General features: G+C 31.2%; 5 protein-coding genes and 1 non-coding gene across 7 annotated transcripts; 3 read left to right on the top strand and 3 right to left on the bottom strand.

Annotated features, from left to right (window-relative positions):
- Nucleotides 1-228: 228 nt before the first annotated feature.
- On the top strand, nt 229-1,449 carry LOC101212291 (glutathione S-transferase). Its single transcript, XM_011661050.2, has 3 exons — nt 229-522; nt 609-657; nt 745-1,449. Exons 1-3 carry the CDS (start codon nt 370-372, stop codon nt 1,188-1,190), a joined length of 648 nt encoding a protein of 215 aa, XP_011659352.1. The 5' UTR covers nt 229-369; the 3' UTR covers nt 1,191-1,449.
- Nucleotides 1,450-3,413: 1,964 nt separating this feature from the next.
- Nucleotides 3,414-5,261, bottom strand: LOC101204032 (pentatricopeptide repeat-containing protein At5g56310). The gene has a single exon (XM_004136127.3). The coding sequence runs from the start codon at nt 5,214-5,216 to the stop codon at nt 3,822-3,824; it is 1,395 nt and encodes a 464-aa protein (XP_004136175.1). The 5' UTR covers nt 5,217-5,261; the 3' UTR covers nt 3,414-3,821.
- Nucleotides 5,262-7,975: 2,714 nt separating this feature from the next.
- Nucleotides 7,976-8,046, bottom strand: TRNAG-CCC. The gene has a single exon. It is a non-coding gene; the product is annotated as a tRNA-Gly (tRNA).
- A 2,432-nt stretch (nt 8,047-10,478) lies between these two features.
- LOC101212049 (desiccation-related protein PCC13-62) lies at nt 10,479-12,016 on the top strand. The gene is made up of 3 exons (XM_004135993.3): nt 10,479-10,864; nt 10,999-11,230; nt 11,525-12,016. The coding sequence occupies exons 1-3, from the start codon at nt 10,515-10,517 to the stop codon at nt 11,915-11,917; spliced, it is 975 nt and encodes a 324-aa protein (XP_004136041.1). The 5' UTR covers nt 10,479-10,514; the 3' UTR covers nt 11,918-12,016.
- A 1,626-nt stretch (nt 12,017-13,642) lies between these two features.
- Nucleotides 13,643-13,981, top strand: LOC105436273 (rapid alkalinization factor). The gene has a single exon (XM_011661474.1). It carries the CDS (start codon nt 13,643-13,645, stop codon nt 13,979-13,981), a length of 339 nt encoding a protein of 112 aa, XP_011659776.1.
- Nucleotides 13,982-14,038: 57 nt separating this feature from the next.
- On the bottom strand, nt 14,039-17,699 carry LOC101211644 (heat shock factor-binding protein). Of its 2 annotated transcripts, XM_004135992.3 has the most exons (5): nt 17,534-17,698; nt 15,206-15,259; nt 14,967-14,990; nt 14,858-14,900; nt 14,039-14,365 (listed from the first exon to the last, which is right to left on the bottom strand). In XM_004135992.3, exons 1-5 carry the CDS (start codon nt 17,534-17,536, stop codon nt 14,220-14,222), a joined length of 270 nt encoding a protein of 89 aa, XP_004136040.1. In that variant the 5' UTR covers nt 17,537-17,698; the 3' UTR covers nt 14,039-14,219. The 2 variants fall into 2 exon arrangements, with proteins under 2 accessions (XP_004136040.1, XP_004136039.1); XM_004135991.3 differs by having other exon boundaries at nt 14,858-14,990; nt 17,534-17,699.
- Nucleotides 17,700-18,119: the final 420 nt, after the last annotated feature.

Below are 18,119 nucleotides of genomic sequence, written 5' to 3' on the forward strand. Positions count from 1 at the left end.
ATTTTGATCTTTAAAGTATTGACTCTATTTGAGGTCTCCTAACAACTGTCACATAAAGAATTAGGTTAGGTAAGATCATGGACACGTTTTAGTTGAATTGACATATCGAAAAGAAAAAAAAGTTCCAAACAACAAACTTTGAAAGGTGAAAGTGTGACATTGGTCATAGCTTGTGTGTGTGGAAAGCCATGGCGTGGCTATGTCCGTACTCGCTCAGCTCAAGGCAAAGCGCCAAAGTCCACTATTCACATCTCTCCTTTTTTTTTTTCTATATAATTCATCGTTTCCTTCCACAAACCCATCTCTAATTCTCCACGACCTTCTCTATTTTCAAATTTCATCGTTGAGTTTTTTTTCTCTGTAGTATCAATGGCTGGTGCTATCAAGGTTCATGGAATCCCCACTTCCACAGCCACTGGTAGGGTTCTTGCTGCCCTTTACGAGAAGGATCTTCATTTCGAGCTTGTGAATGTCAAATTACACGAAGGAGAACACAAGAGAGAGCCCTTTATCTCGTTGAATGTGAGTTTTCTATCGTTTCCCATTTCTTGTTTTTTTTTTTTTTTTCTGGGTTTGTCTGTTTTTGTTGATCCGAGTTTTGATTCCAGCCCTTTGGTCAAGTTCCTGCATTCCAAGATGGAGATCTGAATCTTTTTGGTAAGATTTACTTAGCTTTTTACTGTTAAATCATGAGTGTTTGTCACTTTGGGCCAAAATATTTGATGAAATGTCTCTTTGGTGTAGAATCAAGAGCGATCACACAATACATCTCTGGAAATTACGCTAGTAATGGAACCCAGTTGATTCCTCAAGATCCCAAGAAAGCGGCTGTCGTACTAACATGGATTGAAGTGGAGAGCCACCATTTTGACCCAGTGGCCATGAAATTAGTGTTCGAGCTTTGCTTAAAACCAGTTTTTGGGTGGGGTGATGCCGATCCTGCAGTGGTTGAGCAAAGTGAAACTGAATTAGGCAAAGTTCTTGACATCTATGAGAAAAGACTGACTGAGTCAAAATACTTAGGAGGTGAGTCCTTCAGTTTGGCTGATCTACACCATCTCCCTGTTTTGGGCTACTTGTTGGCCACACAATCCAAGAAACTGTTTGAATCTCGACCCCATGTCAATGCTTGGGTGGCTGATATCATAGCCAGGCCATCTTGGGCAAAAGTTGTTGAACTTCGCAAGTAAATTGAGTCTTGGACGACTTTACAGCTGAGTCCTTCATTTGATGTGTGTGTTTGAGTCATATCATCATATCATCAAATCATAAACTTTAATAAAAGGCTGTGTTCTGTGTAGTGTAGTCCTCTCCATGTATTGGAGATCACTCTGTGTTTTCTTCTTCATCATCTTTTGTTTTAGAGTATCTTGTATTGAGAGAGATTGGTTCTTCTGGATTTGATTTTATGAATATAAATTAGATCTCTGTGATCAATCTTCAGAAGAATTGTGTTAGTACATATGAATATTGATAGGAACACTTTGAATTAGTTGATACAACTTTCAAGGAAGTTCACTACAGATTGATTGATGAAAGTAGATGGTAGATGGTAGAGACCCATAAAGCCAATAGTCAATTCTCCACTGTTTGTAATTTAGGGAAGAGAACAATCTAGAAATTGGACTCAATGGATGCATGAATCTTAGTCAATGGTCCAAAGTTAAAATTGATGATGTTAGAGAAAGGACACTGAAAAATGGCATCATAAATTTTGGAAAATGTAGTTTTAATTTATTCATAAATTTAATAAATGAAATGAATCTTCAAGAAATTTAGATTATTGTAATGAAATCATAAAAGTAATTAAAACAATTAATGTTTGGATGAAATTTCCATGAAATTTCCATTCTCTTCTCTCAATTATTTGGATCCTGAATAAATATAAAACAATGAAAAAAATAAAAAGTTTGTTTTTGTTTTTTTGGTTTTTGAACCCAACAACCAAAGTCACAATAATAAACAAGTAAATCAAATAAAAATTAGATAATTATGTGATATTATTAATTATTATCTTCATTCAACTCAATTATACAAAGAATTGAATATTGAAATTGAACTAATTAAATTCAAATATATAAAATTAAATAATGTTTCATTAAAATAATTTAAAATGGTTAAACACACCTACCATGCACATTGTCAAATCCTAGTAGATAAAAAAAGAGAGATTGTTTAATTTTAATACATAGAGATTCAATCATATATGCTTACAACTTTACTTCTTCAAAGGTTGGAATTATTCTAGAAATTCAGCCTACTTGTATGCTAATTAAATAATATATTTTGTCTTTAAGCAGAGGGAGAAATATTCTTTGAGTCAAACATTTTTTATTATTGTTTTTCTATTATTATAATTTGTGTTTAGGGCGTACTATTTTAATATGAATCATATAGAAATATATTTTAAAAAATAGGGTAAAAAAGAAATTATTGACAAAAATAGAGCTAACTCATTTATTTTTAAGAATATCCCAAATTCAATTATAAGAATATCCCAAATTCAATTATTCAATCCATAAAATATATTTCCTTCTAAATTGAGATCACATTCAATTTTAATTTAATTTTTTTGTATTAACATTTAGTTTCCAATTTAAGTGGTTCAATCTAAATTTTATGAATAAATATTTTTTTAAGAAAGTCGTCTACCCAGTACACGAATTTCCTTTACGTGGGTTAAACTAGTCAAAGTATGAGTGAGTGGATTAATGAAAGTCGTGTACCCGATACATCACTTCCTTCGAAAATCCAAAATTACTCTATGTTTTACAATAGTTTTGGGTTATACTCCATTTCTAAAAAAAAAATTCATACTACCATATTTTTATCATTATTTAAAAAAAAAAAAAAACTGCATTTAAAAATACTCTATACAGTAAGTATTTAGGTTATAAGCCATTTTAGTGGGGATGGAAAATGATAAATGCCACAACAAAGAGAGAAAAAGAGAGAAAAAGAGGGTTCGCCCGTCATATCAACTATTATAATTAAAACTCTAGATATAGTTTAGTCTTATTAATTCAATTAACACGACATATATTTGTTGGTTAAAATATATTTTTTAAAAATATATATGGTGAGTAAATCAAACCTTTAATTTTGAAATTGATAGTTTAACTACTATATCAATCGAGATAAAATCACTTTCACTTCCAAAATGACTTTTTATTTTGTTGATACAAAAATTCAAATAACGATAAATATTGATTAATCTTTACAATTCATGTTCAACCTTTGGAAGTATATCATATGAATGGATATTTGAATCGGTTGCATGTACTTCGATTATAAATTTTAAACGTTGGAAACATCAAATTGTACCAAACGCCATCTTGATTTGTTTTGTACTAAACATATAGACGAACTTCTGCCCAAAGCAAAAGGGAATTAAGTAACCTCAAATAAATTGGTTTAGGAATAACTCTGTTTCCATGTTAAAAAGAAATGGGAATGCAATTGAGAAAAGGAAAATAATTCGTCTCTAGACCTGAATAGTTTCTGAATCTTTGAAGATCAACTATGGAAGCCAAGAATGGATGGACTCTGCAATAGATTTGGTTCGAGAAGTTATTCGCCGTAGAGAATGTATGTAGTTAAGATTTACTCTCGTTTGACTTTCTAAGTATTTAGAAAAGTATTTTAAGCATTTAGAAACCAAAGAATCTAACAAACGAATGATACACTCCCTATGTTACATGCCCTGCCTCAGTTGTATTAACCCTCCATGGTGATTATAACTTTTCTCTCTTGGAGTACAAAAAAATGCTTTGGGCAGTTTCTCCAAGCTTAAACTTCAACCTATGACATTAGAAAATGATTCACGCGTACTTTCCAACCTCTTGAAGCTCAACAGAACTTGACCCCAAATCCTTCTTCAGCCCTCTCTCTTTCATGATCTCTCTTACTTTCTCAACCTCACTCCATTTCCCCATTTCTGCATAAATATTAGATAACACAACATAATAACCACCATTCTCTGGTTCCATTTCAACAAGCCTCCTTGCTGCTATTTCACTCACTTCCAAGCTCCCATGAGCTCTGCTACCAGTTAGCAAAGACCCCCACATTGATCTGGTGGCTTCAAAAGGCATATCCTTTATCATCACACAAGCCTCTTCAATACACCCATTACGAGCCAAAATATCTACCATACATGAATAATGTTTGATTCCTGGAGAAAACCCGAACCTCCCGTGGATCAAAGACCAGAAGATCTGCCTGCCGCTGTTCACCAAGCCAGAATGGCTACAAGCAGAAAGCACTGCCACTAATGTCACGTCATCTGCTTCAACTCCTTCTTCATCCATTCTCTTAAACCAAGCAATGGCCTCCTCTCCACACTTGGCCGAAGCCAACCCATTAATGAATACATTCCATGTATACACATTCTTCTCTTTCATTGCTTGGAAAACAGCCAATGCCTCTTTGATTCTCCCACATTTCCCATACATATCGATCAAAGCAGTCCCTAATACCACATCCACTTCCCATCTTTTTGTCTTCACAAACTCATGTATCCAAACACCCATTTCAATAGCTCCAAAACTCGCACATGCAGCCAATGCATTGACTATCGTTACACGATTAGGGTCCACACCTGCATATTGCATCTGTTCAAACACAATCAAAGCATCATCCAACATGAAAGAAACTCTATAACCCATAATCAAAATAGTCCACGAGACAACATCTGTATGAAGCATTTCGTCGAACACCTTCTTGCATAACCCCATTTTCCCACAGGACGCATACACATCCATCAACGTATTCTGCACATAAAGATCAGAAGCATGTCCGGATTTGACAACGTGGGTATGAACAGATTGTCCACCGACAAGATCTTTGAAATCGGCTAATGACTTGAGAACAAAAGGGAAGGTGTAATTGTTGGGGGAAATGGAGTTTCTGTTCATGTGGGTGTAAAGGAAAAGAGGGGTATGGGGGATTTTGGAGTGAGAAAAAGCTCTGATTAAGGAATTGCAAATGAAGACATGGGGTTTGGGGATATGGGTAAAGAAGAGAAAAGCGGAACCGAGAAGATGAAGATGATGGCAAGTGTTAATGAAATGGTGGGCTATGAGTGGATGTGAATGGAGATTTTGAAGGATCAGTTGAGCTTGAATTTGAGGGATGTGAAGTGGGGAAAGAGAAGTGGTGAAAATAGTGAGAATTCTGGTTGATTCAGCTCTGAACTGGGTGCCAAATGCTCTCATTTGTCTAAATTGTTCATACCGCAAAATTTAGAGGCAACTTTTCAAAGCGCATTTCTTTACAACATAACATTTATATATATTCAAAAAATTAAAATGATCTTTTTTCTTACTAAATAACCTAAACAAGATTCCAAACCTACACCTAATCATTTCTTCTAGATAAAATATTTTATTCTTCTTAAACAAATGAGAGAAAACATCTAATTTAGTTTTGATTTTACACCAATGTCTTAAAATCTCATTTATTCTCATTAATAACATTTCACTATTTATATTAAAACTTACTATTTAGTTTATTAATTGTTTAATATTTTTATTTTTATTTAATTTTAAAATTGTTATTTATTAGACATCATATCATATATAAATACTAAATATAATTAAATTCTAATCAAAATTTCTCCCTAATTATTTTTCTTTTAGTTAGGCGATTTTAATCAAAAATTTCAGTGAGGAGATGAGCGAGAAATAAAAAAAAATAACCGACAAAGAGAGAGAAATGGAAGGGAGAGAGTATATTGGAAGAAATTTGGACTAAAATCAACTAAAAATTAATTAGGAAAAAATTTTGATTTGAATCTTACTATAATTATATATCATATTTTGGTAAGATATCTAATAAATATGACAATATGAAAATAAATATATTAAATATTTGAAGTATTTTTTAAAATAGCAAAATAAATTAAAATAGTTACCATTTTGAATTCTAACCTATAGAAACATGTCAATGTCTATTATTGATTGAATCTAAAAATTTCCTATATCCTACAAATATTTTACCAAATTTGCTATTTTTTACAAATTTTCTAAATAATAAATAGACTCTACGGGTAAGTTTTAATATAAATAAAATATTTATGGTAATAGATTATATATATTTTAGTCAATTTTTGTATTTTCTTTTCTTTTATTTAATATTAATATTAAATACGGATAATTTTGTTATTTTGACTTAATATTTGTATTAATTTGTAATCCATTAAAACTATTGTGAAAATTGTGATTCAGTTTTTGTGAAAATTAGGAATAGTCAATATCTAATAATACGATTTTAAATTGATACAGTTATTGAGATTTAGAGTTGTAAATGATACAATAAACTTTAATCAAATAACTAATATTTAAGTTGTGATTTAGCTATCAAAATTATTAATTATTTTCCTTTCTTTCAATCCTCTAACAGGACATATAATAATCGTTCGTAGTAAAAGAATTAGACTTGTAATTTAACCTTTAAAAACACATTAGTATATAAGGAAATAATTATTCTGGTGGTGTGTTATAATATTTTTGTCATCTATTATCTGCTTAATCCACCACACAAATACTCAAATGGAATTTTCTTCCTTAAGTTTTGTCCAAATTCAAATTCATCATCACAGCATAAACCAAATTCCTAAAAAGTAATGGATTTCTAAGGCTAGAGGAAGTTAGTATAATTCAACTCCGTGTTCTATATCGTCCCGGTTCAAACATAAAAGACTTTAAAGAGGACAGTCGTATACAACTTCTTCTCTCCTTAGGAATTTAAAGGGTAGTTTAGAAGTTGAAATGTAATCATGATTACTGACAATCCATGATTAATATAACGTTGAAATGTTTGTCAAATTGAGGATGAAATGAAAGTAGAATTGTGAAACGTCAAAACGGTAGGAAAGAGAGTTTTGTTGAAAATTGCAATAACGAAATGAGTTTAGTATTACAAAATTGAAACCAAGATACTCGATATCCAAACATCAATTTTTTGGATTACATTACTAAGTTCATCAATAGTAGATCCATAAATTTTATACAGATGATACCAGACACTTTATAATAAACACACTAAAAAATGTTTTAAAAATATATATTGACATTTTACTGATACTCCAATAACATCTACCACATTTGTAGGAATAAAGAGAGATTGACAATTTTGACATGATTTTTTATTAATGTAAATATGTGAATTTAAAAATTACATAAAAAAAGAAAGAATGAATTTTTTTTTCATGAAATATTGTCAGAGAGAGTGGAAGTTTGGATCACTCGTTTTGTTACATTTTTTTCTAAATATTTGTTAGATAACCAACTATGGCTAAGAAATAAGGTAAGGTGTTTTTTTTTTAAAAAAGAAATCTTCATTTTATGAAATATAATTATTTTCTTTTATAAAAAGTAATTGAAATTTATGAAATAAAATTATTGATCGTTTAGAATAAAATATATTGTCTTTTTACCATTTAGGGAGAAATTTGATATTGATATTTAAAATAAAAATTATTTCTTAAAAATAGTTATAATAGATTCGAATCAGAATTTTGACCTAATAATTTTGTAGTGAGATACAACCATTATATCATAACCAAAATTTAATTACGGTAAAACATTATTGAATATATATTGTAATCTAACACTTCAAAATGAATATTAAAATACAAAAACTGACAATACGAACGAACACTTATATTCTAATTATATAGAAAAATCAAGTTGGTTTAATGTAAACGTAAGAAGCATAGATTATATTTCTCACTTGGATTGAAGTAAAATTATTTTATTATATATGAACTAAGGTTAATATATGGTTTGAATCCTTATTTAATCATAGATATTGTAGATGCAAATAAAATTTTTTATTATTTTATTTTATATCGTCGAAAAAGTTTGTTATTATTAACATTAGAAGACTAAGATTTTAGATTTATTGAAAAAAAATGAATTAATTAAAATTAGAGATGTGAAGATAAAAGAAAAATAAAATGATAAAAGAGGTTTGCGCATCCGGGGAATCGAACCCCGGTCAGTACCGTGGGAGGGTACTATGATACCACTACACTAGATGCGCCAATTCGAACGTTAATTCCATAATTTATTTATATAAACTCAATAATTCATATTTGTAGAATAAATAGTTTATGATGCCTCGTTCAAAGAAAACCAATTCACGACACTTAAATCCTCATTCTCTCACGAAACCTCTAGAATAAGAGATTTACATTGTTAAGAAACTAAAGTTACCCAAAAATCATCCTCGAAATCTATAATACAGGTAAATTCCAATCTAAGTTGGAGGTTATTGCATTGTTTTGATAGGGTTCCATCGTAAAGATCTGCAGTACATGACCTCAAAATGACGAGTACTGGGTTTTGTGTCTCATTCATTCTTCTAACCCTTCTTCTATATTTCCAGCTTACAACCCCCTAAAATTAAAAGAACTAAAGCAAAAGTGTTGGAGATTCTTTTTTTCTTTTGGTATTGTTATTATTGTTCCTAACCTCCATTTCTATCTAACCTTACGATACATTTGCTTTAGATCTATTTTATTTTTCGATGTGAACATGTACATCTAATATATTCATCTGTTTCATCTTTTTTATTATTTCTTCTTAGATCTCTGGTGTTCTTTTAAAGAAGGAAGCTGAATATAGGTAGTGAAAAAAGGTGACAAAAAAGAAAACCGTTGGATAACTTAGAGCAGTGAAGAAGTTTTGCCCGTCGTGTGGTAGAAGAATGTGTGTAGAAAGATGAGAAAGAAAAAGGAAAGAGAATAGTAAGGATTTAAAATAATAATAATAATAAATAACCCGACGTCACAATCCAACTCAAATTTCAAGAGTCGTCACTTGAAGATTTTATTTGAGTTATTTGAGTTATTTAATTAATTGTTTTCAAACGAACTCTTTAACTAAAACGGTTATCATTATCTAATAATTTTCTACTCTTAAACTTCTTAATTTTCATATTCTTTCACCGTATAAATATAGTATGCGTACACGAACATAGAAGTTTTCTTTTCTCAAATTACATTCATTTTCCTTCAAACAAATGTACTATCAACGTTACATACGTGAAGGTAAGATGTATTTTTATCTAGATTTTTGCATTGATATTTTTCATCCTACAATTGAGTCTTAATTAGTTAATTTATTTTTGGTTAAATACCTTTTCTACAAAAATCAATGGCAAAGTCTAAGGGGGAGTTTCAATGCAAAATTTAAGAAGTAAGAGATGGAGTTGTAAATGTATAAGTAGTTTTGTATTTATATATATAGAAATAAATTATCAATTTAATACTAAACCTATTTTACTTTCCTTCATCCAATAATTCATTTCATGCCTAATTTGGAGTTGAAATGTCAAAAGTTCTATTATTCTTTCTATTAATTGTTAATTATTATTAATGAATATTACATTTTAAAATAATATTAAAGTATATAACACCATCTTTAAAACTTATAAATATAGCAAAATACAGATGTGATAAACTCTATTATTAATAAACTCTTATGATTCATTCGTGATAGACCAATATTTATAATATGATCTATATTAGTGATAGATTTCTACTATTGAATAATAAAAATACGCCTTAGATTTTTAAAAACATTGCATGCATGAGTGTTTTCAGAAACTAAAACGAAAAATGGTGACCTAAATTTTTAAATCTAACCCTTTATAAACTTCTAAGACAAAAACTAAATTATTACGCAATGCTATTTAATACATAGAAATTCCTATTAATTTCGCATATAGGCAAAGTAGATATTAAAAATCAACACATTACTTGTACGTTATATGCTACGTTTTCTTTTTAATAACAAGCTTTAGAACACGTGTTAATTGCTATAGGATTTATTAATTATTTGTTCATTTTTTAACGGTTTACTCTATCAACTTTAATTCTTTAACAATTTATTTTATAATACTTATGCATACTTTTACTACACAACAATTTAGTTTTTTTTTTTAATTAGGATGTTTATGCATCTCACCAAATTATTCAATCAATCATAATTAATTTTGTTTTTCCCTTTTAACCCTAAACCTAAAATTAACAAACTAAAAGAAAGAAACAAAAAATACTCAAAGATCAGTTTCAAATGGCTACATTTGTTTTGTGAATAAAATTTGTCACTATTGTGGTAGAGAACATGAGTTTAGTATGTATGGTAGTTTGTACTTTTAATTATGATATCCATTCTTTGAAACACATATAATCACATGAATAGTCTTTCCATCTTTTTTTCTTTTAGAATTAGAATATCATTCTTGTCCTTTTTCTCCTGAGTCTAATAATTTTAGTTGAACAATAAATCTTACATATAGTTTTATTTACTTAGTTTAAATAATATAGCATTGATAAATAAATAATTAGTTTCTCTTCATGTCAATATAATTATTCCAAATTAAAACTTTAGTTTAATTTTAGTCCACCCAAGTTAAATAGTTGAAAGAATGGATGAAAAGGGACACCAAGATGGTTATAAAAGAGAGGGATGTACCTATAAAGCAAATGCAAAACATATTGAGAGATGATCAGAGCTTCAAAACACAATATGAGAATGAAAAATGCATCAATTATCTTTTGGTCATGGTTTTTCTTCCTGGTTTACTTGAGTCGAGTCGTAGTATGTAATAATATCATCGATCAATGTCAACCGATGGTAGCACCAGATATTGAAGTTGTTCGATTCGCCTCGAATTTCGAGTACCTTGAAGGTGAGTTCTTCTTGCATTGTGCGCTTGGTGAAGGGATTGACTCCATTAATCCAAATTTAGCATTTGGAGGACCACCACCAATTGGTGCTCAAAAGGCCAATTTAGATCCTGTTACTGCTAACATCGCCAAGGAATTTGGATATCAAGAAATTGGACAACTAAGGTAATATTAATTGAATTAATTTGTGTACATGCATACATATGTGAGTAGGGTTTTAATTATAAAGCTAAGACTGATGTATTATATTATATTAATTTATGAGAGAGATTTTTGTTTGTTTTTAAATGTGATTTCAGATCTGTAATCGAGGCAGCTGGTGGAAGAGGAATTAAAAGGCCATTGTTGAATCTAAGTAAAGAAGTATTTTCAGATATATTTGACGAAGCAATAGGGTTTAAGTTGGAACCAAGATTTGATCCATATTCAAATTCAATCAATTTTCTACTTGCTGCCAATATGTTCCCTTACACCGGACTTGTTGGACTTGTTGGAGCAACTCCTTTGCTTCTCCTTCCCCAATCTCGCAAGGTAAAATTATAGACAAAGTTTGATCATATCACTAGCACTTAATTCATTTCTTGGATTTTGAATACTGATCACTCATTTGGAAAGCCGTATTTGGATTGATTGGATCTCGAGTTAGTTCATTAGATTAATTGTTAGGTCAACCAAAAATAGATACCATACGGTGATTAATCCTTCATGTTCATTCTATTCCTCTTTAACCTAAACATACTGAAAAAGGAGAGTTTTAAAACATTAGAAACTAAACTTACAAGAACCCTATTCCTATTAGTTAGTTCATTCTATTCCTCTATGCAGCTAGCAGCATCGTTGCTTGGTGCGGAGTCCGGACAAAATGCGGTTATACGAACGTTGCTGTACCAGAGGGCCAACGAGACAGTAGATCCGTATAATATAACAGTGGCGGAGTTCACGAACCTCACCTCGACGCTGGCAAACAAGCTGGGGAAATGCGGGCTCAGAGATGAAGGAATTATGGTACCTCTGTCACTCGGAGCAGAGAATCGAACCGAGAGCAATATTCTTGCCGCTGATGTGAACTCTCGTTCGTATTCTCGAACAGTACGAGAGCTCTTACGGATACTATATGGAAGTGGTAGTGAAAGTAAGGTTGGTGCCTTTTTTCCAAAGGGTGCTAATGGTTTGATTGCAAGAAGCTTCCTAATTGGAAGAGAAGATCCAATAATGTGAAACAAATCTTGACTATGGGATAAATAGTATATTATATGTAATAAATTAAGATGGAAATTCGACTTTCCAAACAAATATATATATAATCCTTTTCAAGTATTTGATTTAAAAATGTTAAAAGATATTTCAGAAAAAAGAAAAAAAAATTGGTATGTGACAAACTATGATGGAACAATTTTAAAGAATTGATAAATCTTGAAATCCAAAAATTAAATCAAAATAAAACTCAAATCTCAACTATAAAATTGTAACATTTTCTTAAGCATATAAACTAAATCGAAATTAAACTCAAAACTTAAGGAATAAAAATCCAACATTGTGAAACGTAAAAACTACATGAAAACTATGCCCAAAAACTATAGGGCTCGGTAGTCCTTTTCTTAAAAATTTAATTTTTTTAAAGTCATTTTTAATAGTCAATCATCTAATCAATTTTGTGTTTAAATTTAATGGTTTTGTTAGTAAAGTAACGTTATATGGTTCGTTTAAGCTCCAAATTACATGTTGACGAGGTGGAATATAATAGCTAACTCCACGTTTGAGCTCCAACCATTGAAACCACCAAGTTCTACCGTAAATGTTACTTCGTAATCCTCGTAATTATTTTAAAGTTTTCTTTACTTCATGTTGTTATCGTTTTTATATTTTTACATTTATTATATTTTTATTATTTGTTATCGTGTTTTTTACTATTTCTTGTCTAAACTAAAATAGTTTACACTTTAAATATATACAATAACCAACTCAATGACCCATACGTTCTCTTAAGAATTAAAATAATTAAATTTGATATATTATGAACCAAATACATTTTTTCTTCAAAAACTCGAACGTATTTTTTTTTTCCTTTTGTTAATTTTTAATTAATGTTGGCCAGCTTAATAAAATGGAAGAATTGTTTTGTTTTTGTATGAATGGATTATTTATAATAATGCAGCTTGAAATTAAAATTTAAACTTACCAAATGGGAAGTCAAAATAAATATTAATTTATATAATTCTTGCAGTCGAAGAAAAAGCCAATATTAAACCCTCTTAATTAATTTTATTAAACTAACAAACCTACTACCAAAAAGTAAAAAAAAAATGTGTTTTTAAAGAGAACTAATTAAATGACTTTTCTTAAAAGCACTTTTTTAACCATATTAAAATTAATTAGGTATGATAAAGGGCAATAAACATAATTGAAACTTTCTATAATTTCAAGATTAAATAAACACCAAAAAAGTAATGGCTGATATACTCATGAAAAGGCACAATTTTATTATGTTTTTTATACATATATATAATCGTTGATTCTACATTTTATTGAGTTTATTAGCATTTTATAATTAAAATCAAAGCTTCCAGCCTGTCTTTAGACTTTCGAAACAATAATATAAATGAAAAACTCCCCAAATTGATTGTTCTAAACTCCATCCAAATCCATTATAAGTCTTTGCTTTGACATTAAACAAAGTGTAAATAAAACTAATTTGAACTCATTTCATTATATGGAAATTGCCAAATTAACAAGACAATTCCAAACTGCAAACCCAAATAAGAAGTCAAGAGCATATTTTTATAGAATAAAACAAAACCAATATAACAAATCAAAAAAAATAAAAATAGAAGTAGCTACCAGCTCCTGTTTACCAATTCCAAGTAACCTGCTTGTATTTCAATATAAAAGATTAAAGTGGATTGTATAGATGACATACCAGGAAGAGCAAGAGAGAAAGTAACAATGGCCACCACGGTTTCTTTTCTTCTTCCAATTTTCTTACTAGTTGCTATCCTGACGGTCTCCTCCACCGCCAAGACACCAAGCTGGGTCCTAGATGGAGCTCATGCTCGTTGTCACGGATCCATGGCAGAGTGCATGATGGAAGATATCGAGTTTCAGATGGACTCTGAGATCAACAGACGCATATTGGCAGATTTAAACTACATAAGCTATGACGCACTCAAGGCCAACTCAGTGCCATGCTCACGCAAAGGAGCATCTTACTACAACTGTCAGCCAGGTGCCGAGGCAAACCCCTATGACCGTGGCTGTAATGCTATTTCTCGTTGTCGAAGCTAACGAGTTATGTTTACTGTTTCACCAGATATGGGCAGTAGTAGTTGTATGAAGTCATCATAGAGTATAATCATCACTATATTATCAATAAGAAATCATGCAGAAACAGCAAGTCCAAGTCTATATCATATTTTGCTCTTTTCTGTTTCATTCTAAGCATTGGTTTCAACTTCACAAAGGCAATAGCAAAAAGAGAATATTGCAACAAACTCATCAATAAAGTGAACAATCTCAACTATTTCTAGGCAGAACCTTCATCTTTCTTCACTTCATCTGCAACTGGTTTTGATGGAGGTAGTGGCGACGGAGAGCCCTCGACACCCATCTCGGCCTTTAGGTCATTGATGCTCTGCTCCAATTCATTTATGCGGCTCCCCATCTCATCGAGTATATTCAAGTTAAAGAAAGCTTATTTACTATAAGTTAACTTATTACAACAAAGCTATCCTACAATCTACTTCTCTTCCAATGTATCTGAAACCCAAAGTTGTATTAGAAAGTCAAAACATTCTAATTAGCAGTCAAGGTGAATTATATAGAGGATCTCAGATTGTAATGGATTCAAATATCTCATTAGAGGGAATTAAGGTTCATAAATATTCAATCAATCCATTTCAAAATCATTACTATTGTTTCCCTATAAGAATATTTCAATTATATGCAACTTTTACTAGATCATTGTTAGATAGAGTGATAAGAAAAATGATAATAATCAGAAAATTGCACTATCTAGCCAATATTAACAAATAAATAACTAAACGACCTATTTTGCAGAACTTAAAACTCAAAATGTATGCAAGTCTATCAGAAACAATTACTCATGATAACTACAACTTTAGGGAAACGCTAAAAGTAAATATAAGTATTTCGAAAGGATATTCTTTGTGATAATGGAGTCGGACATGGTTTGGAACCTAGATTGCTGCATAAAAAATATTTTGTTAGACATAAATTTCTCTGACAGAAACTTACAATAACTAAAACTCACCATTTGTTGAAGAAGATTTTGCACCTGGAGAGAGAGAAAAAAAAAAGGTTAGCACCAATTTAAAGATAAAACATCATAAAACAATTAAAGTGCCTTAAGGGTTGAATTTTAGACAGAACAAGAGTATTGTCATAAGGAAAATGATAGATTTCATAGAACCAACCTTCCAATAAGTTAGGTTGACAATCAAATGGGGAAGAACAAAAAGAAAGAACTGAAAGGAAAGAAAATGAACTCACAAAAATGGTCATGTCAGCTGTGCTTTGCTTTGCATCTTCAGAGTCATGCCCATCCTGCGAGATAAAAAAGTAACATGTGCATTTCACAATCTCATACAATGAAACAAACCAGCCAAATTACACGAACAATAATAATAAGCCAAACAAATAAGAATCACTGGAGGTGGAGGGTGACAATCTTGAAAAAGAATTAAGACCAAGCAGCAAACATCTTCAGTTGTGACAGTTACATTTAACAATGAGATCGGCAGTTGTAAAACTGTCGAGGGAACAGAAATCAGTAGCACTCCGAAGATAAATAGTAATTAAAACAACCTTGAAAACTGATATCTTGGCCACTGGAAATCAAATGTCCTTTATTCTCCCAAAAGAAATCAGCCACAGCCACAACTAAAAGAATATACAAGGGATACAAAAAATGCTAATAACTACAAAAAAAAATGAGATAAAGCATAATCTCAAAAATCCTTCATAACCAAGACCTAAAGAGAGGCAAACCGCAAACCTAAACAAGGTCCAAATTTCCTCCCAAAAAGTCTCCATGCCTAACTATCCTACTAGTTCTTTGATGCTAGATATTTCATAAGATCACAAAGAAAGCAACATGCTAAAGAGCCATCTCTCAATTTCAGAAGAGAGGGTGGTATAAGACCTAGTGATCTACTCCATCACAGCCTTATTCTAACTGCTACAGGTCACTTGGACACCAAAAACCTCCACAAATGTGTCCCAAAGTGCTTCCAAAAACTAAAAACTCCTAAGAAAATGATCTGCACTTTGCACCATAAGGGCCTAGAAGGACAGAAGACGATCTTTGGATATAGTCAATGGTGCTAATCCTCCCATGAGAAAAGCAAGGGATTTGATAAAAGGAAAAGAACAATCATATGAAAAAGAGAGGATGAGGATCCACAAGCAAACATTGATTATCAAAGCACCAATGTGGTTCTTAAGTTGCTTGGCTCTCCCACTCCAATAGCTGGCTTTTGGGGTGTGGTTCTCCAAGGTTATTAAGTACCTAACACACCAACCCAGTCCCCCTAACCCTTCCATAAAAAATCCATTTCTCCACCTTCTTACTGATGAAAGAATCAATTCTAAACTAGGATAGGATAGGAAGTAGAGCAGGATCTAAAACAAAAACATATTGAACGAAATTTAACCTCCCTACTTCAGAAAATAAAGGTTTCTTGTACAAAATTAACATTTTTAAATATAATAAAACCATTTCGACCTTTCCCACAACAAAGCCAAAAAAGAATGAGGATCGTGAACTCATCAAAAAATCCAAGTAGCGGTACAGCAAATAAGAAAATTTAAACACCACCAACCTAGCCTACCTAAGCCTAACAAACGTAGAAGCGTAACAAACAACTCCAGAAAAAAAACTTCTCCGAGACACCTCTATGCCAAATATTGACATCAAATATATGCAGGACTTGGTTCAAGTTAACAAGAACAGTACCATCTATCATCTACAAACAAAACACGGGTGAGTTGACCTCTATTCTTTCTCACGTGAAAATCTTCAACTAAGTCCCCATCTACCCCTCTAAACACCAACCTATAAAGCAACCTCCACCAGGAAAAAGAACGCTGGCACCTAAACCACTAGCGGCAAATGTTTTACTTATACCCATTCCATTAATCCAAGTACAGAAGTGTATCAACCAGAGACAATTGACCAAATCAAAGATCTCAATTTAAACCCAAAACCCTCCTTACACAAACCCGTACCATAAAGAACACCCAATCAACTCGTAAAAGTTTTAAAAATCAATCTTAAAAATAACCTCTTCTATCTTATAAAAATGCTAAATCTCCAGTAACTTCCTTAGTAATGAGGGATTCATTTAAGCCACTGAGCAAAAAAACAACACCATATCACATGGCATTCAACATCAACCAAATAAATAATTTTTTAAAAAAAATCAGAAAATTTGAAATCTCCACATGTAACCACACGACCAAGAAGATGAATCTTACAGACATCAATAGAAACAACGAACCCCACAATACAGTCACGAGTAACCGAGCCACAAACCAAAGTCTTAGTGCCTAAAACCTAAAGTGATCTAATGAGGCATTGTTCAAAGTGAGCAAAAAGTTACAAGACGATTGAGCAAGTAAAGCTGAAACAGAATTATTAAAAAACCACAGGAATAAAAATTCAAAGCAGAAATTGAAGAAAGAAGAGTAAGTTGTTTCAAAAGTTTCAAATCTAAGCTATGCGAAATGGAAACACGAGAGCAATGGCATATGGCATTCACATTCAACAGTGAAGAAGAGTAATTGAATGGAAATAGGTTAAGAAGGGAAAATGCACACCATTACTGCAAAAACAGGATCTTGAAGAAACAATCGGGAGTTGATTGTAAGATTCGCGGTGCCCAATCGTCAAGTTAACGAGCGGGTGGTGAATGAGGATGAAGAATAGAATGTGGGGAATGGCTCCCTTGCTTGTGCCTAAGGGTTGGATGTCCATTTTGCCCCCACACTTTATTACAAAGTGACCATTTTGCCATTGCCCATTATGTAATGTAATGATGTTTAATGTTAAATTATTAGTTAACCTCCCGACTTTACTTCCAAGTTTTTTCATTTTTTCAGTTGTTGTATAGATCTTTTGAATTTTTTATTTTTGTATCTATAAAATTTTTATTTTGTATCATGTAAATCTTTAGAAAAATTTAAATGGTTAAAATTAGATTAATTTATTTAGCAAATACGATTTTAAATTGTATACTAATATAGCTGAGCTTTTAATTTTGTGTTTCGTAAATAATTTTGAATTGTATACTAATATAGCTGAGCTTTTAATTTTGTGTTTCGTAAATAATTTTGAGAATATTTTAGAAGCTCATGTTGGTAATTTGACCAAATAGATGAGAATTGGACGGTTGAAATCTTAAAG

This window comes from Cucumis sativus, chromosome 7 (assembly GCF_000004075.3).
Source record: "Cucumis sativus cultivar 9930 chromosome 7, Cucumber_9930_V3, whole genome shotgun sequence".
Taxonomy (NCBI): domain Eukaryota; kingdom Viridiplantae; phylum Streptophyta; class Magnoliopsida; order Cucurbitales; family Cucurbitaceae; genus Cucumis; species Cucumis sativus.